This window comes from Bos mutus, chromosome 1 (genome assembly GCF_027580195.1).
Source record: "Bos mutus isolate GX-2022 chromosome 1, NWIPB_WYAK_1.1, whole genome shotgun sequence".
NCBI classification, from domain to species: Eukaryota; Metazoa; Chordata; class Mammalia; order Artiodactyla; family Bovidae; genus Bos; species Bos mutus.
The window spans coordinates 98,977,973-98,998,238 of NC_091617.1; the positions used below are offsets into that span (position 1 = coordinate 98,977,973).

The following is a 20,266-nucleotide window of genomic DNA, read 5'->3' on the forward strand; positions in this document are numbered from 1 at the left end:
GAGGATATGTCTGAGCCGCTAAGCTGTCCTGGCCCCTGATGGGACCCCTTTAGCATCTCTTGGTGGAGGCATAAGTTGGCTAATGAGGTATATAGCTTCAGTATATTGAATTCCTGATGTTTTATGTATATACACATATATATCCTGGATGTATACATAAAACATCAGGAATTCAGGATATATCCATATATATATATGGATATATGTATATGTGTGTGTGTATGTGTTCTCAGTCATGTGAGCATTGAGTCCTGTGAGCATATAGTCCATGGGGATCACTGTTTGTGACCCCCATGGACTGTAGTCCACCAGGCTCCTCTCTCCATGGAATTTTCCAAGCAAGAATACTGAAGTGGGTTGCCATTTGCTACTCCAGGGGATCTTCCTGACCTGGGGACTAACCCATGTCTCATGTACCTCCTGCATTGGCAGGCAGATTTCCACTTTGCTACCTGGTAAGCTTTTGGAGTAGGGTTGGACCAGGGATACACACACACACACGCATGAACAGCATGTGTTTGCGTGTGTGTGTGTGTGTGTGTGTGTGTGTCCCTGGTCCAGCCCTACTCCACCCTCATCTTTTTCCCCAATAGATAAAAATCAGACTTAGGAGGAAATTCTATTTACCTAAAAATAGCAAGCTAGCAGTTTGTTCATTGAAATATTGTATGCAGTTTGATTCATTTGAAGTAAATATGGCTGTATTCACAGAGCTGAAAAATATTCACAATAACAAGAACAAGTTACAATATGTCCCTAATAATGGGTTCATTCAGCTTTAGTATGTCCATTCTGCCCAGGTAGCCTATAACCACATTTCAGTATATCATTAAGGTAATAATATTGCAGAATTTGGTTATGAAAAATGGGATTAAATTATCTGTAACTTGTATAACACTGCCAGTTTACAAATAAAAGTGTTATTCACATTAAAAATGATTATTTCAATTCTATTTGCTAGTCTGTTGTGTTTGGTACATAGCATCTGAGCAGCTCTTTAAAGAATGTGAGAAAACAAATGCTCTTCTGAAGCAAAACCACTGGATTTACTGAGAATAATTAGGCCTAAATTTTCAAAGATAACTGCAGTGGTACAAGCTGTAGACATAGAGGCAACCATTGTTCTCATATTCTCATGTGTGAATTGGGCAATTGAGCATGGAAATTGAAAATTGAAAATAAGGCATGAATCGACAGTGTGTGTGTAAGTGTGCACCATGCTCTGTGAATGTCTTTGTACTTCAGGTGTTGGTTTTAATAAGACCGAAGCAGGTACTTGCAATCGGCAAGTCTGTTTCATTTCTTAAAATCTGAAGATCCAAGGATTTAGGGAAAGTCTGGGATAACAAATAATATATTTGAAAAAGGCTATGTCTATGATGCTTAAATGCATAGTTTTCTAAATTGGGCAAATACAGATAATAATGTTAGCATTTTACAGTTTTGTGAGCAGAATAGCTCAGTCAGAATTCAGTTTAGATTCAGTCTACACAAATATTAGACTTTGTGTGTTTCAGAAAGATCAGAGATGGAAAAGGCATACTGAGCCTTTATAATATTTAAAAGCTAGTGCTTTCCTAAAATCATTTCATAGAGATGTGTAACTTTTGTTTAAAGATAATTTATGACTTTTTTTTCTGAAAATATATTTTCCTTTTGTGAATTTTCTCTTGATTTAATATATATTTGCAGTAAAGATGATTTATTATATTATTCTTTGAAAATGTTTGTTTTGTTCAAGATGCAGCAAAATGTTATGGCTTTATAGTATTTTTGTTAGTCACTTAAGCTTTGAATTATACCTGAAAAATAGTATCTATTTTGTTAATACAGTTTTCTGCTGGAAAAGTGAAATTAAAATTACTGAAGGAGCAGCTTCAAGGTAAACAGTTTACACTGTATTATTAGGTATTATAGATATAATTATTTTTTAACCTTTGACTTACATAGAAAGTTGAACTTCTAAGACTATTCATGCAGTATAATGACTCTAAACCCCAAAATGTTGACTCTTTATCTGTGATATTCAAAATATATTTTATCTGTGTTTTGGGGAAGGGCACTTATTTTATATCAAAAATCAACTTATGATATGACTATAATAATAGTATTTTTGAAAGATGAAGACTTACATAGCATTGCTCCTTAAACTTTATTAATATAATATCTTAAACAGGAAGAAAATCCTAGCAGTATAAAATTATAAACTGAAATTTTACTCTAGGAAATTAAAAGAACATTGAAAATTGCTTTTTAAAAGGAATTTAAAAATAGCAAAAACAAAATTTGAATTTATGGTAATTCTAAAAGAAATGAGATTTCTAATATAGAGGATAAACATTTAACTTGAATAATTAAGATAATTTGATAGAATATGTTCTAGAAATACATATAACATTTATTGTAGACGTTGTTCTGTATTGGCTTCAGTTTCATCCAGAAATGGGACAGAACGCTATAGGAATTCTATCCAAAGCACAGTTTTTAGCATTCTGTAATTTTATGTGTCTAGTTCGATTGAGCTTACAGCAGAATGTGTATGGGTGGCTGTTTGTGGCCCCTGGTCACAGGGGGTGGGAGGGAGACTGTGGGCTCGCCAGTACTGGGGAGATTAAACTTGGCTACATGCCATTCTTATTGGGCACCTGATATGTATACACTATTTGAGAATATAGAAATGTTCATAATTTCCTTACTTCATCAATCAGAAAACTGAACATTGTATTTTAATGTGATTGGTCTTTGTTTATTTTTCCTTTCAGGACCAGTGAAACAACCACTAAATTATAAAATGGCAAATTCTTCTGAAAGTGACAAACCCAAGATAAAAGGGAAGGTTTGCGGGCAGTGTGAGAACAAAGCTGCTCTGCTAGTACGTACACTGGGATAAAATCTTGGAGCAGAACTCTCACATGGGCTCATACACTTGTCCCGGCTTAAGCTGCTTTGGTAGCCACGCACTTTTCCTTCATGACCCTTGCTAAGAGTGAATTGTGCAGGCTGCTGGGAAAGGCCAGTGCTAAATGATGCGCTGAGTCTCAGCTCCTCATTCCTGTTTAAGAACATGACCTAATTCTTGTCTCTCTCCCTTGATCAAGCCTATCAGCACACAAATATGCTGCATTATTTCCCAAACCAAAGAAGAAATTCTTCTTTGATCCCCAGATCTGCTCTTGCATCCCTTTCAGTAACACTTCTGAAGAGTTGTCTGCACTTACTATCATTGTATTCTCTCCTCCCATTCTTTTTTTTTTTTTAAATTAAGTTATAATTTACCTACTGTGAAATGGGCAGATCATAAATGTATATGTCCCCATCAAGAAAATATAATACCCCAGAAGGTTCCTTTGTACCTTTTCCAATTAATTCCCTTTACAAAACCAACTACAATTTTGATTTTTAGCAGCATACCTTTAGTGGTGCTAAATTTATTCTTGGAATTTATATAAATGGAATGATACAGTATATTTTTTCTGTGTAAGGCTTTGTTGGGTTTTTTTGTATTCTTGACCCCTGAGTTTTTGGAGTGCCACAGGGCTTAGTCCACAACCTCTTCTGTAGTCTATTTATGTGGTTCTTTAGTCATTTAGTCATGTTTGACTCTTTAGCGACCTAGTCCATGGGACTTTCCAAGCTAGAATATTACAGTGGGTTGCCATTTCCTTCTCCAGGGGATCTTCCTGACTCAGAGATCGAACTTGTGTCTCCTGCATTGACAGCCAGATTCTTTACTACTGAGCCAGCAGGGAAGCCAGTCTATTTGTACTTACTGTTTGAATAGTTTCATCTACTTTCTTGGCTTTAAAGACCATCTCTATTTTGATGGTTCCCAAACTTATTAGCACATCTCTAATTAATATTTCCCCCCTGAACTTTCAACTCAGATACTTGGATGGCTAACAAAAATCACTAATTTAACATGTTCAAAATTCAACTCTTCAGATCTCCCCAACAAATTTTTTCCTTACCAAGGTCTCATATCAATTAAGGTCAATTCAAACTACAGCCTTTTATAAAACAGAAACAGCTGAGTTGTACTATCTAGTTCTGTGAAGCTGCCTCATTCATCAGTGCAACATTTATCACTCTTTCAGTTCAGTTCAGTTCAGTCTCAGTCATGTCCGACTCTGCGACCCCTTGAATCGCAGCACGCCAGGCCTCCCTGTCCATCACCAACTCCTGGAGTTCACTGAGACTCACGTCCATCAAGTCAGTGATGCCATCCAGCCATCTCATCCTCTGTCGTCCCCTTCTCCTCCTGCCCCCAATCCCTCCCAGCATCAGAGTCTTTTCTAGTGAGTCAACTCTTCGCATGAGGTGGCCAAAGTACTGGAGTAGTGTATGTTTATTTTCTGTTTACCTATGATGTAAACTTCATGAGCGCATGGACTTTAGTTTTCTTCACTGCTCCACCACCTAGAATTATGCCTGCCATTTATTAGGTACTCAGCCCATACTTGTTGAATGTGTTTATTTCTTTAGGGCTTCCCCAATGGCTCAAAGGGTAAAGAATACACTTGTAATTCAGAAGACATAGGAGACGTGGGTTCAGTCCCTGGGTTGGAAAGATCCCCGGAGGAGGAAATGGCAATACATTCCAGTATTTTTGCCTGAAAAATTCCATGGACAGAGGAGCCTGGCAGGCTCCACAAAGAGCCATGGGCCCACAAAGAGTTGGACACAATTGAATGACTAAGCACAACACACAAGCATACACATTTCTTTAAAACGTTTCTGTTATTGAAAACCTTGTTATCATTGAAGCTAACTGAAAGAAAGATATCCAATATCTTTTGCAATTAAAATATCACACACACTTTGGAAGCAGTTTTTTCTCCAAAGAATGTAATGGTTATAACTAATATTTGTGGGTTACTATAACTAATATTTATTATATTTTCAGAGAATTTAGCTGTAATCACTTCTGATTTAAGATTGTATTACTGGCCTTATTTCATGGCAATTTTAACTGAACTCAGATTTAGAATTCTTTCTAGTAAAGAGCTAATAATACTAAGTGTAAAACCCTGGCTCTTGGTATAATGCTGTTACTATTATATAATACTTCTTTTCTTCTTACTGATGTAATGGTGGACAACAATTTGAGGAATTTTAGAAAGTTATACCTACCCAGAAATGTTTAGAAAATATAAGCAAGTGCTTATTCCTGAAGCTTGAGATATGAAAGCTAAAAGGGACTTAAGGGCAGAACTGAATTGTTTGAATCCACTGTTCATGATCTGAAAATCATTTGGCATAGGAGCTATGAGTCAATATTTCTTATGACTCCTTTTCTATGTTGAACAGTGTATAAATACCATGGAATTTGAAAAAAAATGGCACATGTAGATAAGACTTGACTTGGAAATAAAAACTGTTTTTCCAGGGAGAAGGAAAAACAAGCAAAGGACATTCCAGACAGTATAAATGGCACCTGCTTTGGCTGGAAAGCGGAGAGTGACAGTATACAGTGATTACAAAGCTGATCTGCCTGAAAACTGTTGTAAATAGAAGCCAGGATTTAGGCTCTAACTTAAGAAAGGATATTGTTTGATTTTAAATGAAAATAACATCCCATCATGCTTTTTAAAGCACAATGCTATTTAAAAAAAAAAATTTCAAGCTTGGCAAATGTAATGAACTCTGTAGTGTTGAATTCTAAGGTTACCTTGTGTTCTTAGCTTCTATCATTCTAGATGGTCATGCTGATTGGATAATCAGAGTCAACCTCTCTGTATCTTATGGCATGACCTTCATCAGGGAAGATTGTATAGGGATGGGAGGTAGGGATTAAGAGCTTGCCTTTTGGAGGTTGGCATTTCAACTTTACCTGTTGTTAGCTCTGTGACCTTTAGCAAATGACTTAATTCTTTTATATTTCTGTTTTCTCATTTGTAAAATGGGATAAAACGGATAACAGTAGTCTAGACCTCAGAGTTATTGAAGATAATGGTTAATGCATGTGAAGTATATAGCATTGTGCCTAGCACATTAAGAGAAGGTAGTAAATTGTATGCCTTTTTTTTTTGGCACATTTTATATATTTGTCTTCATATATATTGGTAGTAAAAATAAACTACTCAATTTGCAGATTTCTTATTTTGAAAATAAATTCCAGAGGCTTTTGGCTGTTTCTTTATGGCAAAAGGGAAATGGATAGTTGAAAATTACTTATTTGGCAAATGTGGATAATTTAATTAAACTCAGATTCTGAAGTCATAGCATAACTGACCCAGCCTTGATCAAATTAAAAAGTGGTATGCTAGAACTGCACTTGGGTATTCCATCATTGACGAATCATCTGTGGTGGAATGAAGTCCTTATCTGTGTTTTTGCCAGCTATACAAACTGCCTAAAAAGATTTTCCAGTTGTTGGTCATTTTCCCACATTTTTAAATCCATTGTGGACTTAAATTCATTATTTTAAATCCATTTTTTAAAATCCAAATATGCTTGTATAACAAAATATATAAGCTTGCTATGTGACTCCAGCTTTGATCTTCCAGTACAATATCCCTTTGGTTACTTTCATTAAAAATCTATTGTTAGCAAATATTTGGCCTAGAATTATATGCTCAAGGCTTCCCTTGTGGCTCAGATGGTAAAGAGTCTGCCTGCAATGCAGGAGACCCAGGTTTGATCCCTGAGTTGGGAATATCCCCAGAGAAGGATATGGCAACCCACTCCAGTACTCTTGCCTAGAAAATCCCATGGATGGAGGAGGCTGGCAGGCTACAGTCCATGGGGTTGCAAAGAGCTGGACATGACTGAGCAACTTCACTTTCACTATATGCTCAGACTGACAGTCGTCTATTGTAAAAATGGTGCCCAATATTTATGAGACATTCATTAAAATATCAGCTGGTATGTTGTAGAATACATTTTGAAACCATTAATACAATACTACTTCCATATGTGTATGTGAAATTATAGCTTTTAATTTGGTACTTAAAAATTATAGATTTAGTTGTATCTTCATTTATTTGAGACTATAGCTCTTGAAACAAGAATTGACAGGCTAGAACCATTTCCTGTACCAGGGATAGTACTTATTTTTCTTCCACTAAAATTATAAATCCAATTTTGTGTAGCTATAATCACACTTGACAAATGCACTTGAATTTTGATAAATACTAGACCATGCCATCATTTGACATATTGAATTTATTTTATTGCAGATTTTATCAAGGTTTTCCCATAAATGATTAGTACTGCAATCAATGGTCAATGATTAATCATTAGTAATGTGGGTATGGGTAAGAGTTTAAGTTTTGAGTCAGACCCTAGGGTTGAAATCCTGGCCACTAGCTGTATGATTGGACAAATTCTCAATCATTATGTTCCTTTGTTGCCTCATCTTCACAATGGAGGTACAATGGTCATGACAACCTTATGGGGTTCTTGTTAGAATTAAATGAGATGGAACACATGAAGCCCTTAGAACAATGAGTAAGTGCTCCCCAAATGCTGTGAATATTGTTATTTGATTTGACTCTTCCTTTTTAGTTTCATTTTAGTTACAAAAAATTAGTTACTCTTTTAACATTTTTTGGGTAGTTTTCCTAACCATTTCATGTTTAATAAACATGGCTACATTATTGTAGGTAACTGCATCATCATATGGGAATTTGCAATACAATTTTTAAAAATTAATGGACTCCTTTTGAGTTTTATTTTACTTATTTTTCATTGAGATATAGTTGATTTACAATGTTGTGTTAGTTTCAGGTATACAGCAAAGTGATTCAGTTAAATATATATATATATATATATATATATATATATATATCTCAGATCAGTTGCTCAGTCGTGTCCGACTCTTTGCGACCCCATGAATCGCAGCACACCAGGCCTCCCTGTCCATCACCAACTCCCGGAGTTCACCCAGACTCACGTCCACTGAGTCAGTGATGCCATCCAGCCATCTCATCCTCTGTCGTCCCCTTCCTCCCTTGCCCCCAATCCCTCCCAGCATCAGAGTCTTTTCCAATGAGTCAACTCTTCGCATGAGGTGGCCAAAGTACTGGAGTTTCAGCTTTAGCATCATTCCTTCCAAAGAAATCCCAGGGCTGATCTCCTTCAGAATGGACTGGTTGGATCTCCTTGCAGTCCAAGGGACTCTCAAGAGTCTTCTCCAACACCACAGTTCAAAAGCATCAGTTCTTTGGCGCTCAGCCTTCTTCACAGTCCAACTCTCACATCCATACATGACCACAGGAAAAACCATAGCCTTGACTAGATGAACCTTTGTTGGCAAAGTAATGTCTCTGCTTTTGAATATGCTGTCTAGGGTGGTCATAACTTTCCTTCCAACGAGTAAGCGTCTTTTAATTTCATGGCTGCAGTCACCATCTGCAGTGATTTTGGAGCCGAGAAAAATAAAGTCTGACACTGTTTCCACTGTTTCCCCATCTATTTCCCATGAAGTGATGGGACCGGATGCCACGATCTTCATTTTCTGAATGTTGAGCTTTAAGCCAACTTTTTCACTCTCCACTTTCACTTTCATCAAGAGGCTTTTGAGTTCCTCTTCACTTTCTGCCATAAGGGTGGTGTCATCTGTATATCTGAGGTTATTAATATTTCTCCTGGCAATCTTGATTCCAGCTTGTGTTTCTTCCAGTCCAGCATTTCTCATGATGTACTCTGCATATAAGTTAAATAAACAGGGTGACAATATACAGCCTTGATGAACTCCTTTTCCTATTTGGAACCAGTCTGTTGTTCCATGTCCAGTTCTAACTGTTGCTTCCTGACCTGCATACAGATTTCTCAAGAGGCAGATCAGGTGATCTGGTATTCCCATCTCTTTCAGAATTTTCCACAGTTTATTGTGATCCACACAGTCAAAGGCTTTGGCATAGTCAATAAAGCAGAAATAGATGCTTTTCTGGAACTCTCTTGCTTTTTGCATTATCCAGCGGATGTTGGCAATTTGATCTCTGGTTCCTCTACCTTTTCTAAAACCAGCTTGAACATCAGGAAGTTCACAGTTCACATATTGCTGAAGCCTGGCTTGGAGAATTTTGAGCATTACTGTACTAGCTTGTGAGATGAGTGCAATTGTGCGGTAGTTTGAGCATTCTTTGGCATTGCCTTTCTTTGGGATTGGAATGCAAACTCACCTTTTCCAGTCATATATGTGTGTGTGTATATATATATATATTTTTTTCAGATTCTTTCCCTTTATAGGTTATTAAAAATACTGAGTATAATTTTCTGTCTATACAGTAGGTCCTTGTTGGCTATCTATTTTATATATGGCAGTGTGTATCTGTTAGTACCAAGCTCCTAATTTAACCTCTCACCTTCTTCTAAGTTTAGTCTACTTTTTTTCATCCGTACACTCTAACCCCTTTTTACTCACTGTGTGGTCTGTATCCAACAGCTGGTGGACATCACCTGGGAGCTTGGTAGAATGCAGGATCTCAATCCCATTCAGACTTCCCAAACCAGAGTGTGCACTGTAGCTAATTCCCAGGAGATTCATATACATGGTGCAGTTTGAGAAGCATCATTGCTGAATTGCACATCAGGCTACCGCTGAACCGAACGAGGCAGAAGACCCTGATCTGTCACTCCCCAGTCTGCTCCAGCTGCTTTATGCTTATTGTACCCTAATACAATGAGAGAAGAAGGAGGGGAGAAGATTGGTGGGCATCCTAAAGGGGGAGGAAATGAAAGAAAGCTGACGGGAATGTGAGCTTCTTGACACAGGCTTCCTGACTATCTCCAAGTCTCATGCTTTCTCATTTGTGCTGTCAGTTATTCCCAACCTAGGCCAAACTCAAGGAAATGAGGGCTATTAGCCATTTGCACTGTTTTTTATCATACTGTAAGAGGTGTCGGGGTGCCTGTACATCTACACAGTAGTAATTACTCTTGCAGTAAAAATTTCATTTTCTTTCTTCACTTTCACCCTTGCTCAGAACCATCACAAGTAGAAGTATATCACATTTCCGACTTGTCCACAAATTTAAAAACTTACATTTTAACAGCATATAGCATTTGCTAGACAAATACACATTTGTGCATAATCATTTCGTCAGGCATAAGCATTGCTGACATGTTTTTTCTTATACTTTTTTTTTTTTCCTTTGAGGAATCTTCTAAGTATGCTTTTAAAAATCACATTTTGAGAATCACCAGTGAAGCAGTGCCATTCAAAGAAGTCTGTGGGGATTTTTGGAGACGAATTATATATGCATCCTTTGAAACAAATTATGTCATGTAAATCCATACAGAAAGATAAAAGAACTCATAATGAAATAGTTTTGACTCAGAGATAACACTTAATTTTTACCAGGTTAAGAAATTTGATCTGAGGTTGCTGGGTTTTAAAAATTGTACATATGTACATGCAACTAGCACTGAAGCCTACTTGCAGCTGTTACATTTATTTTGTCATGAGAATAGTTAAAGTTTTCAAGTTAATTTTTCTCAGTTACATCTTAACTGGCACAAATGTTGTCCTATTTCCTTGGAATTCTCAATTTCTTGGTGTGTAATTGGAGAAATAAAGATGAGAGCAATGAGTTCTTTACACATATGTTTTCTCAAAGTCATATTTTATGAGACTATGATTTTTCAATATTTTTTAAGGTATGCCTTGAATGTGGAGAAGATTATTGTTCAGGATGCTTTGCTAAAATCCACCAGAAGGGGGCACTAAAACTCCATAGAACAACTCTTTTGCAGGTATGACATCTTAAAATGCTCTACTTGTAGTGTGTTTATAAAATGTTTCACCAGGAAGACATTTAAGACCTGTTTAATTATCTAGAATTTAGGATGATTTGCATTAATTTCTAAAATTCTATTATGTACACTCTTTACATGTAACTTAAAATTACTTGACAATGGTAATCTGGATTTTATTTTGCTGTTTAAACTGTTCTTTAATATAGCTCCTGAAACACTTAGCTCCTGAAACACTTGATTAGAATTTTTACATTAGGCATTCTAACTGTGAACTTGACATTTAAAACTTAGACAATATTTTTTTCTATTGTGGTTTCAAATGAACACATGATTTAAATATTATTTTTATCTAGTTTATAAATAGAAATCTCTTGCTTTCTTCTCATGTTTATTTTAAAAAAAGTCTTTTATTTGTCTTCCTTCATTGTTGTTTAAATAAGTTTATTTCTCATGTTTCTACTTTTCCTCCTACATATCACCAGCGTTTATTATCCTCGTGTAATCTCTTTTTTTTTTAATGCTTAAACTCAAACCCTGTCAGATGGCTTTAAGTTTCTAATACTTAAACAATAAATATGGCTAAATATAGACTTAACATTTTATGCCAGATACATTTGATGATGCACTGGTTTGTCAGATTTCACTTATTGTACAGAGTCAGTGCGAGGCAGTGACCCTGTAAGATGAGTACTACTAGGATCCTGTTCCTAAGGACCTGGAGGTAAAAGTGAGAACCCAGGACCTTGGGGTTAAGGGATTTAATATTATCCTGTATATTTTATGATTGTCTATATTTGGAAACATCACTGGTAGACTTCAATCATTACATGTTATTCAACATATATAAATATCAGTAGCTCTCACAGAGGCTGAAGACCTGAGTCATAATGGGCACAAAACATAACACTGACCTTCCTTTTATCAGTATTTACCAAAGTCAGTTACTTACTTACTTTTGAGTTTAGAGCCTTCTGGCAGAAGTGATGGAGGGAAAACAAAAAGCCACTGTCTATTCCCCTGCCTCAGGAAGTATCATACCACTGGACAGTTATAGGAAATTAAAATGAATGTACATAAAAGTGAGTGTAATAGTTAATAGATAAATCATATAGAATTTAACTAAAGGCAGTCCACTGTGAGGGTAAGGAGTATAATCACCCCACTGTGAATTCACATTAGAATTTTCCATTCAGCGATTTATTCAGCATGTTTTCCTAATTGTCGGTCAGTAAATTTAGGCACTGTGCTAGCTGTACGAAGTATCAGTTCACTTCAGTTCAGTCCCCAGTCGTGTCCAACTCTTTGTGACCCTATGGACTGAAACCTGCCAGGCTCGTCTGTTCATGGGATTTTTCAGGCAAGAATACTGGACTGGGTTGCATTTTTCTCCTCCAGGGAATCTTCCTGACCCAGGAATCAAACCCCCATCTTGTCTCTGTGTCTCCTGCATTGGCAGGCAGATTCTTTACCACTAGCGCCACCTGGGAAGCCTTTCTTGCCTTTAATCAATTGTCCCATTGACTATCTGTCATTTTCTTACTTTTTCTCTACACTGTTTAGTTCTTTGATTTTTTATTTCCATCATTCTTCCCTGTGCATTAAGGTAATGTTTTTGATGCTGTTATATGTTGACCTGATGGTCATTGTTAAGCAGTGAGTATATATCTCTTTCTGCTTGGTGGTTTAGTCATATTAATCAGCCATAGAGTTTTTAGTTCTTTACCATCTTTGGTAAAAGTCATGAGACTCTTTTTGGTCATCTGTAATTCACATGCTATCGTACATCAACTGTATCTTAATTTAAAAATATACATATTGTGGAAACAAAAAGAAGTAATGAGATTTTTTTCATTGACTGTTGAATTCATACCTAATCTGAGAATATATCTGAATATTAAGCAATACTATATGAAAAGCGAGCATTCTAGGCTAATGGCTGCTGTACTTTATATTATTTAACCTATGTTGGCATTTAAGAATGACCTGTTTTGAGTGTTGTAAACCATTTCAACCCCAGCCTACAGATCAGTGAGTCTTTACAAAATTCACAGTCAGTAGGGACCATTTTGTTCTGGCCTATCTTGTTTCATTTAAGAGATAAATCCCTAAAAAATATCGAAGGCAAACTATTACCATTTCCATGTTGAATAAAATAATTTCAAAGGGTCTGTCTTTTGATTTATGATTGATTTATACTTAGAAGTGATTTCAGCACAAGTTTATTTATTTTTTACCTTCTCCAAACCTATGTGAAATAGTTAATTATCTGCAAAATAATGTGTAAATGCATAGAGTTACTGAGGATGAAAATTCTACTTCTATATTTAGAATAAATTTTCAACAATAAAGGTTGAAATTAAAGATTTTTTCCACTGGGAAAGCCTCACATTGGTGAAAAATAAGGTCTTAATATATCAGGAATTTGTATTTCCTTTTAACAACAAAAGATCAAGCAGAAGAGAACAAGGTTAATTAGAAATAAAGGAAAATAGGGGGCAAAACAGATGAAAGGCATTCCATTTTGAACTATGACATGCACAAAGGGAGGCTGGATTGAGGAAATCATTACTATACTCTGGTATGTATATTTTAAAAATTGGAATGGAGATTTTCTTAACTGGAGGAGAAACCTTGGGAAGAGAGTTGGTTAGTAATGAGACAAGAGATAATTGAAGTAGAATTTCCATGTTTTCTAGTATGAAGCATTTATGTTCATCCTTTTTATCTACAAGATAAGGTATGCCTATATAAATATGGATTATAAGTGGGAATATTTGTTCGTTTGAACATACTTACAGGAGAATAGTTACCAGGAAGAACCTCAGTTGTCATCAGAATACTATATGTTTTCTGACTTAGTGGTAGAGTGTTTTCTTTCGTTTGACAATGACCAGTATCAGCTTTTAGATTCACACTATCATTATTTGTTAATGTTTAGAATAATACAGTATTTTTCGACCATAGCTAGTCATTTAGATAATAACATGGTTACTTACTTGATGATCTTAAGGTACCAATTTTAAATGCTATGTGCAGACATACTGTAGATGCTATGTTGTGACACCCAGATCCTCCTCTTTAGAACTGAGAAACTCACTTCCCTAACCTCCTGGAATGCTGTCTACAGGTAGATCATAGCAGAGTTTCTTCCCAGGAATTGTCTTTGCCTAAAGAGAACTGCTGAGCTTCTCTTGTGGCTCAACTTGTAAAGAATCCACCTTCGATGAGGGAGACCTGGGTTTGATCCCTGGCTTGGGAAGATCCTCTGGAGAAGGGAAAGGCTACCCACTCCAGTATTCTGGCCTGGAGAATTCCATAGACTGTATAGTCCTTGGGGTCTCCAAGAGTTGGACACGACTGAGCGACTTTCACACAAAGAGAACCGCCACCTCCAAGTTTACACTCCATTTCTGGAGGCAGCCCATCCTCTGGTTAAATATCTGGTCTAGGTTAGGGCACAAATTCTCAGAAACCCATTGCCTCAATTGAGGACAACTCAGATGGACTATTACAGCTCCTCTTTGGGGGCTGACAATTGCATCAAATTCAGCTTTCCTCTTTGCCCAGTTCTGCTATCTTCACTCTCCCACAGCCCACAGGTATTATTCTCAGAGCACACCCCAGTAGAAGTCAGGCAGGCAAATCTCAGAATTTGTTTCTTGGTGAACCGGAAATGTGACAGTATGTAATGTAGAGTCAGATTATAGATGATTGTTGGCCAATTTTAGAATGTATTGAAATTTTTGAAGGGCAATATATCACATCTCCTTCACTTTCCAGATTCTAAACCACTTGAGAAATAGGTATTAGAGTCAGAACGTATAAATCAAAATATCAGTTCTATTGTTGATACAATCAGAATTAGTGGTTGTAGCACAGGTGTTCGGATAAATTCAGCTTACTGATGCTTCCTGAAATTTAGCTTTTTGTCCCTTCTCCCAGCCCTCATATTTTAGACATTTCCCTTTGGCAGGGCAGGCTCAGTCTCTAAGTCCTACTCTTTGTGACTCCATGGACTGTAGCCCACCTGGCTCTTGTGTCCATGGGATTCTTCAGGCAACATTACTGGAGTGGGTTGCCATTTCCTCCTCCAGGGGATCTTCTCCACCCAGGGATCGAACCTAGGTCTCTATTGGCAGCTGGATTCTTTACCACTGTGCCACCAGGGAAGGTGGCATCGCTGGATTCACCCAGAAAAAGCCCTTAGTGGAGATCTAGATTGGAAAACATCTTTCTCAGGGCAGGCAGCCCTTGGAGAAACCAGGATAGGCAGAGGTGAGCATGCTCTCTTTTTCTTCCCAAAGTCTCACAGACAAGAATAGAAATAGAAGGATGGGGAGTACATGTTCCCTCAAATTAAAGTCCAGGTAATGTCAATATCTTGACATTATATAGCAATATATACATTTGTTATTTATGACTATAGTTAGCACTATACAAAAGAAAAAAAATAAAATATTTAGAATATATATATAAAAAACTATTAGCTCAGTTTTTCTTTTCTTTCTTAAATATGAATAATTCCATATAATTTTGAACTTCTGTCAAAGGATTTTTTAAACTGTTTTCCTATTGACCATTTTCTCCTCTATATCTTCTGTTAAATTTCAGATCCTCTAAGGAGAGGAACTATTTCTATCTTGTTCATCATTATATTCTTAGTGCTTAACATCATAGCTGGCATGTAAAAATCACATTTTTGAATGAATGAAAGAAAACATGAATAAATCCTAATGGATACAATCAAGCTCATGAAATAATTTAAGACTACATTTTAAGTGGCACAGTTTCTTTTTCTCTGAATTTTGAAAACCAAAAATTGCATAATTAATTACATGGTATGTTAGTAAGTTATGTTGGTGAAGGATTAAGAAAAGCCTTTCCTCTTGTGTCTGAGATTTGACTTTTAGTTACCTTTCTAGCTCTTCCCCCCACCCTATCCTCCGGGAAACAGATAAAAATCTTAATATCAACTATGTTTCTAGACCATATATTCATAGAATGACTCTGGGTTGGCAGATTGCCTCTAACAGGAGGGCTGTAGTTATTAATACCTGGGGTAAGCCACAGCTCTCCCAGTGCAGTGTGGGAAGCTCTGTTACCGAAGCCCCTGTGGGGCTTCAGAACCGTCAGAATGGGAGGTCTGTCTCTCACCTCTCTGAGTGATACTTCTGTGTGAGCTATTGCAAGACTCCCACCGAAAAATAACAGCTGATGCCATCTCATGGGCAAACTGTTGTTCCTGTCCTTAACCTTCTGAGCAGACTGTTGCCAAGAGTGGTTTGATGACAACCTGGTGAGTCTGAAAGTTTAATTTACTCAGGTAGACTCCAGGAAGGATGGTCAATTAAGTCTTTGATTAACTGAAATTTCAGAAAACGGAATGATGCTATACCCAAAAGATAAATAAAGGACACATATATAGACATCACTGACAAGAATTTTTTTAAAAAGTTTTTGTTAAGATGTAACTCACATACTCTACAACTCCATGTGAAGTTTGCGATTCAATGGATTTTAGTATATTCATGGATGTGTGGTCTTTGATGACTAGCTGCTCTTTAGGTTCTATCTATGTTGTGGCATGTATTAGTGCTTCACTTATTTATGGCCAAATAACATTCCATTGTATGGATATACCACATCTTTTTTTAAATTAATTTTATTTTATTTTTAAACTTTACATAATTGTATGTTTTGTTTATCCATTCATCATTTGATGGACATGTAGCTATTTCCACCTTTTGGCCATTACGAATAATGCTGCTGTGAATATTTATGCACAGGTTTTTATGGGGATATGTTTTAATTTCTCATTGCTATCTCTCTAGTATGGAATTTCTTGGTTGTAAGATAACTCTAATCTTTAATTGAGGAATGGCCAGAGAGTGACTGCTCCATTTTATACTCCTATCAACAGAGTATGGAGGTTCTGATTTCTCTATGCCCTAGCCAACACTTACATCTGACTTTTTGATTCTAGTAGCCTAATGGGCATGAAGTAGTATCTCACTGTGGTTTTCATTTGCATTTCCCCCAATTACTAATTATGTTGAACATCTTTTCATGTGCGATGGCACCCTACTCCAGTACTCTTGCCTGGAAAACCCCATGGATGGAGGAGCCTGGTAGGCTGCAGTCCATGGGGTCTCGAAGAGTCGGACACAACTAAGCGACTTCACTTTCACTTTTCACTTTCATGCATTGGAGAAGGAAATGGCAACCCACTCCAGTGTTCTTGCCTGGAGAATCCCAGGGACGGGGGAGCCTGGTGGGCTGCCGTCTATGGGGTCGCACAGAGTCAGACACAACTGAAGTGACAGCAGCAGCAGCATGGCCATTTTATATCTTCCTTGGAGAAATGTTGATAAGGATTTTGTGAAGACAGTTTCAGAATACAGGGCATGTTTTAAATATGGGTACATTTTAATACCCTCTACCTCAGTGAAGTTGTATCTGTGATGATGATATTTTTAGATGCCATACTAAGAAAAGCAAGGGAAAGGGAAGAGACTAAATTTGAAAGCGGTGTGAAAAGTGAGAGTAAGACTTCTGCTATCACCAGGGAAGAATTGGAAGAACATGAGTGGTTTAGAGAGTATATTACAGAATAAAGTGACAGAGTAACAGATGTAGTGGAGAACAAAGAAGCAGTGCAAGGGTTTAATGCCGTGATGGCCCAAAGCCATCTCAAAGGGAAATGAGGGTGTTTCTATAATATTTAGGCTAAAAGAATCTGTAAGATAAAACTCATATATGCAAGCTCAGGAACTTACAAAAATATTGGGAGGATCAGATTAAATGACAACAAATATGAAAGTCTCCTGTTCATAGGAGGTGCTCCATACATTCGGTTTTATTAGTCAGGATATAGTATTTAAAGAAATTCAATGTTAATTCTTAGACCATCCAAATTTAGAACCTAGGAAACAAGGTATATTAATGCTAACAAGTCAAAAGAGGGATAGTTTGAGGGACATTTTCAGAAGTATTAGAGTAATATATATCTTGGAAGACTTTTATGGAAATACAGTGAAGTAAAATTTTAGAGAAATACAGGCTTCCTCCATATCCAAACAGAGAATAATTAATCTCAATAATTCGAGGGGGCGGTAAAGATCATTAATCTGAGAACCCAGGACTTACCAATAGAATATGACCAAGGTGGAGGGGTTTTGCAAACATAATTATGGTTCCAGATAAGTTGTTGTTGAGTTATAAAAAGAGAGCTGATTTTGGATGGACCTGACTTGGTCAGATGAAAGCCCTTAAAAGGGAAACTAAGGCCCTTCCTAAGTCAGAGAGATCCTCTTGTTGGCCTTGAAGGGTAACTTGCCCTGGAGTGAGAGGGTCTGGGAGAGGCCTCTCCCAGTGACAAAGTATGAGCAGCCTCTAGGAGCTGACAGTAGCCAGCCAGAAAATGGAACTTCAGTTCTGTAGCCTCAGGAACTGAATTTTGCCAACAACCTTGTAAGCTCAGAAGAGAACCCTAGACTCAGGAAGGAACGTGTCCTGGCCCACACCTTGACTGCTCTCTTCTGAGACCCTGAACAGAGCATCTAGTTAAGCTGGACTTAGACTCTGACCCATGGAACCCATGAGATAATAAATGTGTGTTGTTTTTAAAAAATCATTAGTCTAATCATATGTCTGAACCTTTAGCCAATCACAATGATGCTGATTATTTGAGGAGTCTTTATAATTTGCAAGTACTACTTATATTGTCTTAGTTTTTTCATGGAGTCTGATAAATTTTACAATAATTTTTTAATTTTTACTCTATTTTATGTTCATTTGTATTTATAAGATAAAAATCATCAGTTGTGAGGTAACAGTATTACTATTTACAATAAAACAAGTGGACAATTATTGATTGTTATTTATTGGTGAGTTTATTCTGATATGCCTAAGTGTGTTAGTTGCTAGGTCATGTCTGACTCCTTGCGACCCCATGGACTGTAGTATGCCTAAAAATCTGTTTTTCAAAGTATTGCATATTAAATCACTTTTTCTTCATGTATCTCAAATATGCATAATTGCTGAAAGCAGCTAAGTCATCTGGATGCATTGTACACGTAATATTAGTTGAAAACAATAGTACTTGCTAAGATAATTAATATAGTGCATAATTATATGGCATTGAAACTGCAAATAGAAAGCAGATTGCAGGTGTGACTTTCCTACGTTGTTTTCTTGTTGCTATTCTGGCTCTTTTAAGATTGCTCTCTAAATAGAATTTTTAATGTTGCAATAAAATTTGAAAGGCTGAGATCACATTTTGTTATTTTTTTTTAAGTGTCAAGTGATTTAAAATTTTTGAAAATATATTATCTTTCGTGCTATTACGTTTATATGCTATATTGTCTTATTTTTAAATAGTTTAACTGCATTTAGTATTTTATTTCATTATTCTCACACTTTATTATAGTACTAAATATTGAGTCCAGATTACTTTTATTTGACATTTACTGTCTACTGAATAGTAAATTGCATTTATAATCAGAGGCATGTATCCAGGTGCTTGCTTATTTTTTATTATGTCTTTATGTGTCAAGGAGGAATAATAATACATAAATCTTTGATTAATAAAACCTATAGTTTCCATTAGACCTTTAGAGGAAAGGAAAATCTAAGGGTTCTTTAAGTTCTGCTTGAAGTTATACCGAAAGAGTGCTAGAATAAGCAATAAACTTCAGTCACATGAATGTCACACTTTCAGGATTTGATTCCTATCTAGCTTGCACTAAGTAGTTCTTTATACCACTGACATTTTTGTACTACTCATGCAAATTCCATATCTGTTTTTAGAAATATGATGAGCAGTGGATTTGAAACATGATTCTGTTGTGAGTCCCTCTGCTGCAGTTTTCTTTCATCCTACAAATAATTTACTTTTCTCCTACATATATTTCTACATATATTTATATGGGGACTTTTATTCAAACTCTGTTCTTCTTTCTGGTGTCTGCTAAATGGAAATTCTTTTCCTTGTTTCTTTACCTTTTAGCTGGCCTGAAGTTGACCCTTTTCTCTCTTTCTTTTGATCCTAACAGTAGATGAAAACTTTGCTCAAGCCATTTATTTAGGTTTCATAGAAAATTCAGAATTGACCCTATGGCAAAGCCTATTTTTAGGAGAAGACTCTTGAGAGTCCCTTGGACTGCAAGGAGATCCAACCAGTCCATTCTGAAGGAGATCAGCCCTGGGATTTCTTTGAAGGAATGATGCTAAAGCTGAAACTCCAGTACTTTGAACACCTCATGCGAAGAGTTGACTCATTGGAAAAGACTCTGATGCTGGGAGGGATTGGGGGCAGGAGGAGAAGGGGACGACAGAGGATGAGATGACTGGATGGCATCACTGACTCGATGGACGTGAGTCTGAGTGAACTCCGGGAGTTGGTGATGGACAGGGAGGCCTGGTGTGCTGTGATTCATGGGGTCGCAAAGAGTCAGACACGACTGAGCGACTGAACTGCACTAAACTGAAGACTACCTGTAAAGATGGATTCATTAAAATAACAGTTTTCCCTAAGAAAAGAGTATATATTTTAATTGAAAAGACT

At 36.7% G+C, this 20,266-nt stretch overlaps 1 protein-coding gene across 7 annotated transcripts in view; it reads left to right on the forward strand.

Annotated features, from left to right (window-relative positions):
• Nucleotides 1–20,266, forward strand: part of ZBBX (zinc finger B-box domain containing) — a 129,399-nt gene that overhangs the window by 21,415 nt on the left and 87,718 nt on the right. For 6 of the 7 annotated variants that reach the window (XM_070373710.1, XM_070373725.1, XM_070373720.1 and 3 more), the window contains 3 exons: nucleotides 1,834–1,882; nucleotides 2,763–2,872; nucleotides 10,603–10,698. In XM_070373710.1, the coding sequence (XP_070229811.1) occupies nucleotides 1,834–1,882; nucleotides 2,763–2,872; nucleotides 10,603–10,698 (255 nt within the window). The remainder of the gene's footprint in view (nucleotides 1–1,833; nucleotides 1,883–2,762; nucleotides 2,873–10,602; nucleotides 10,699–20,266) is intronic. The other variant, XM_070373758.1, reaches the window with a different exon arrangement.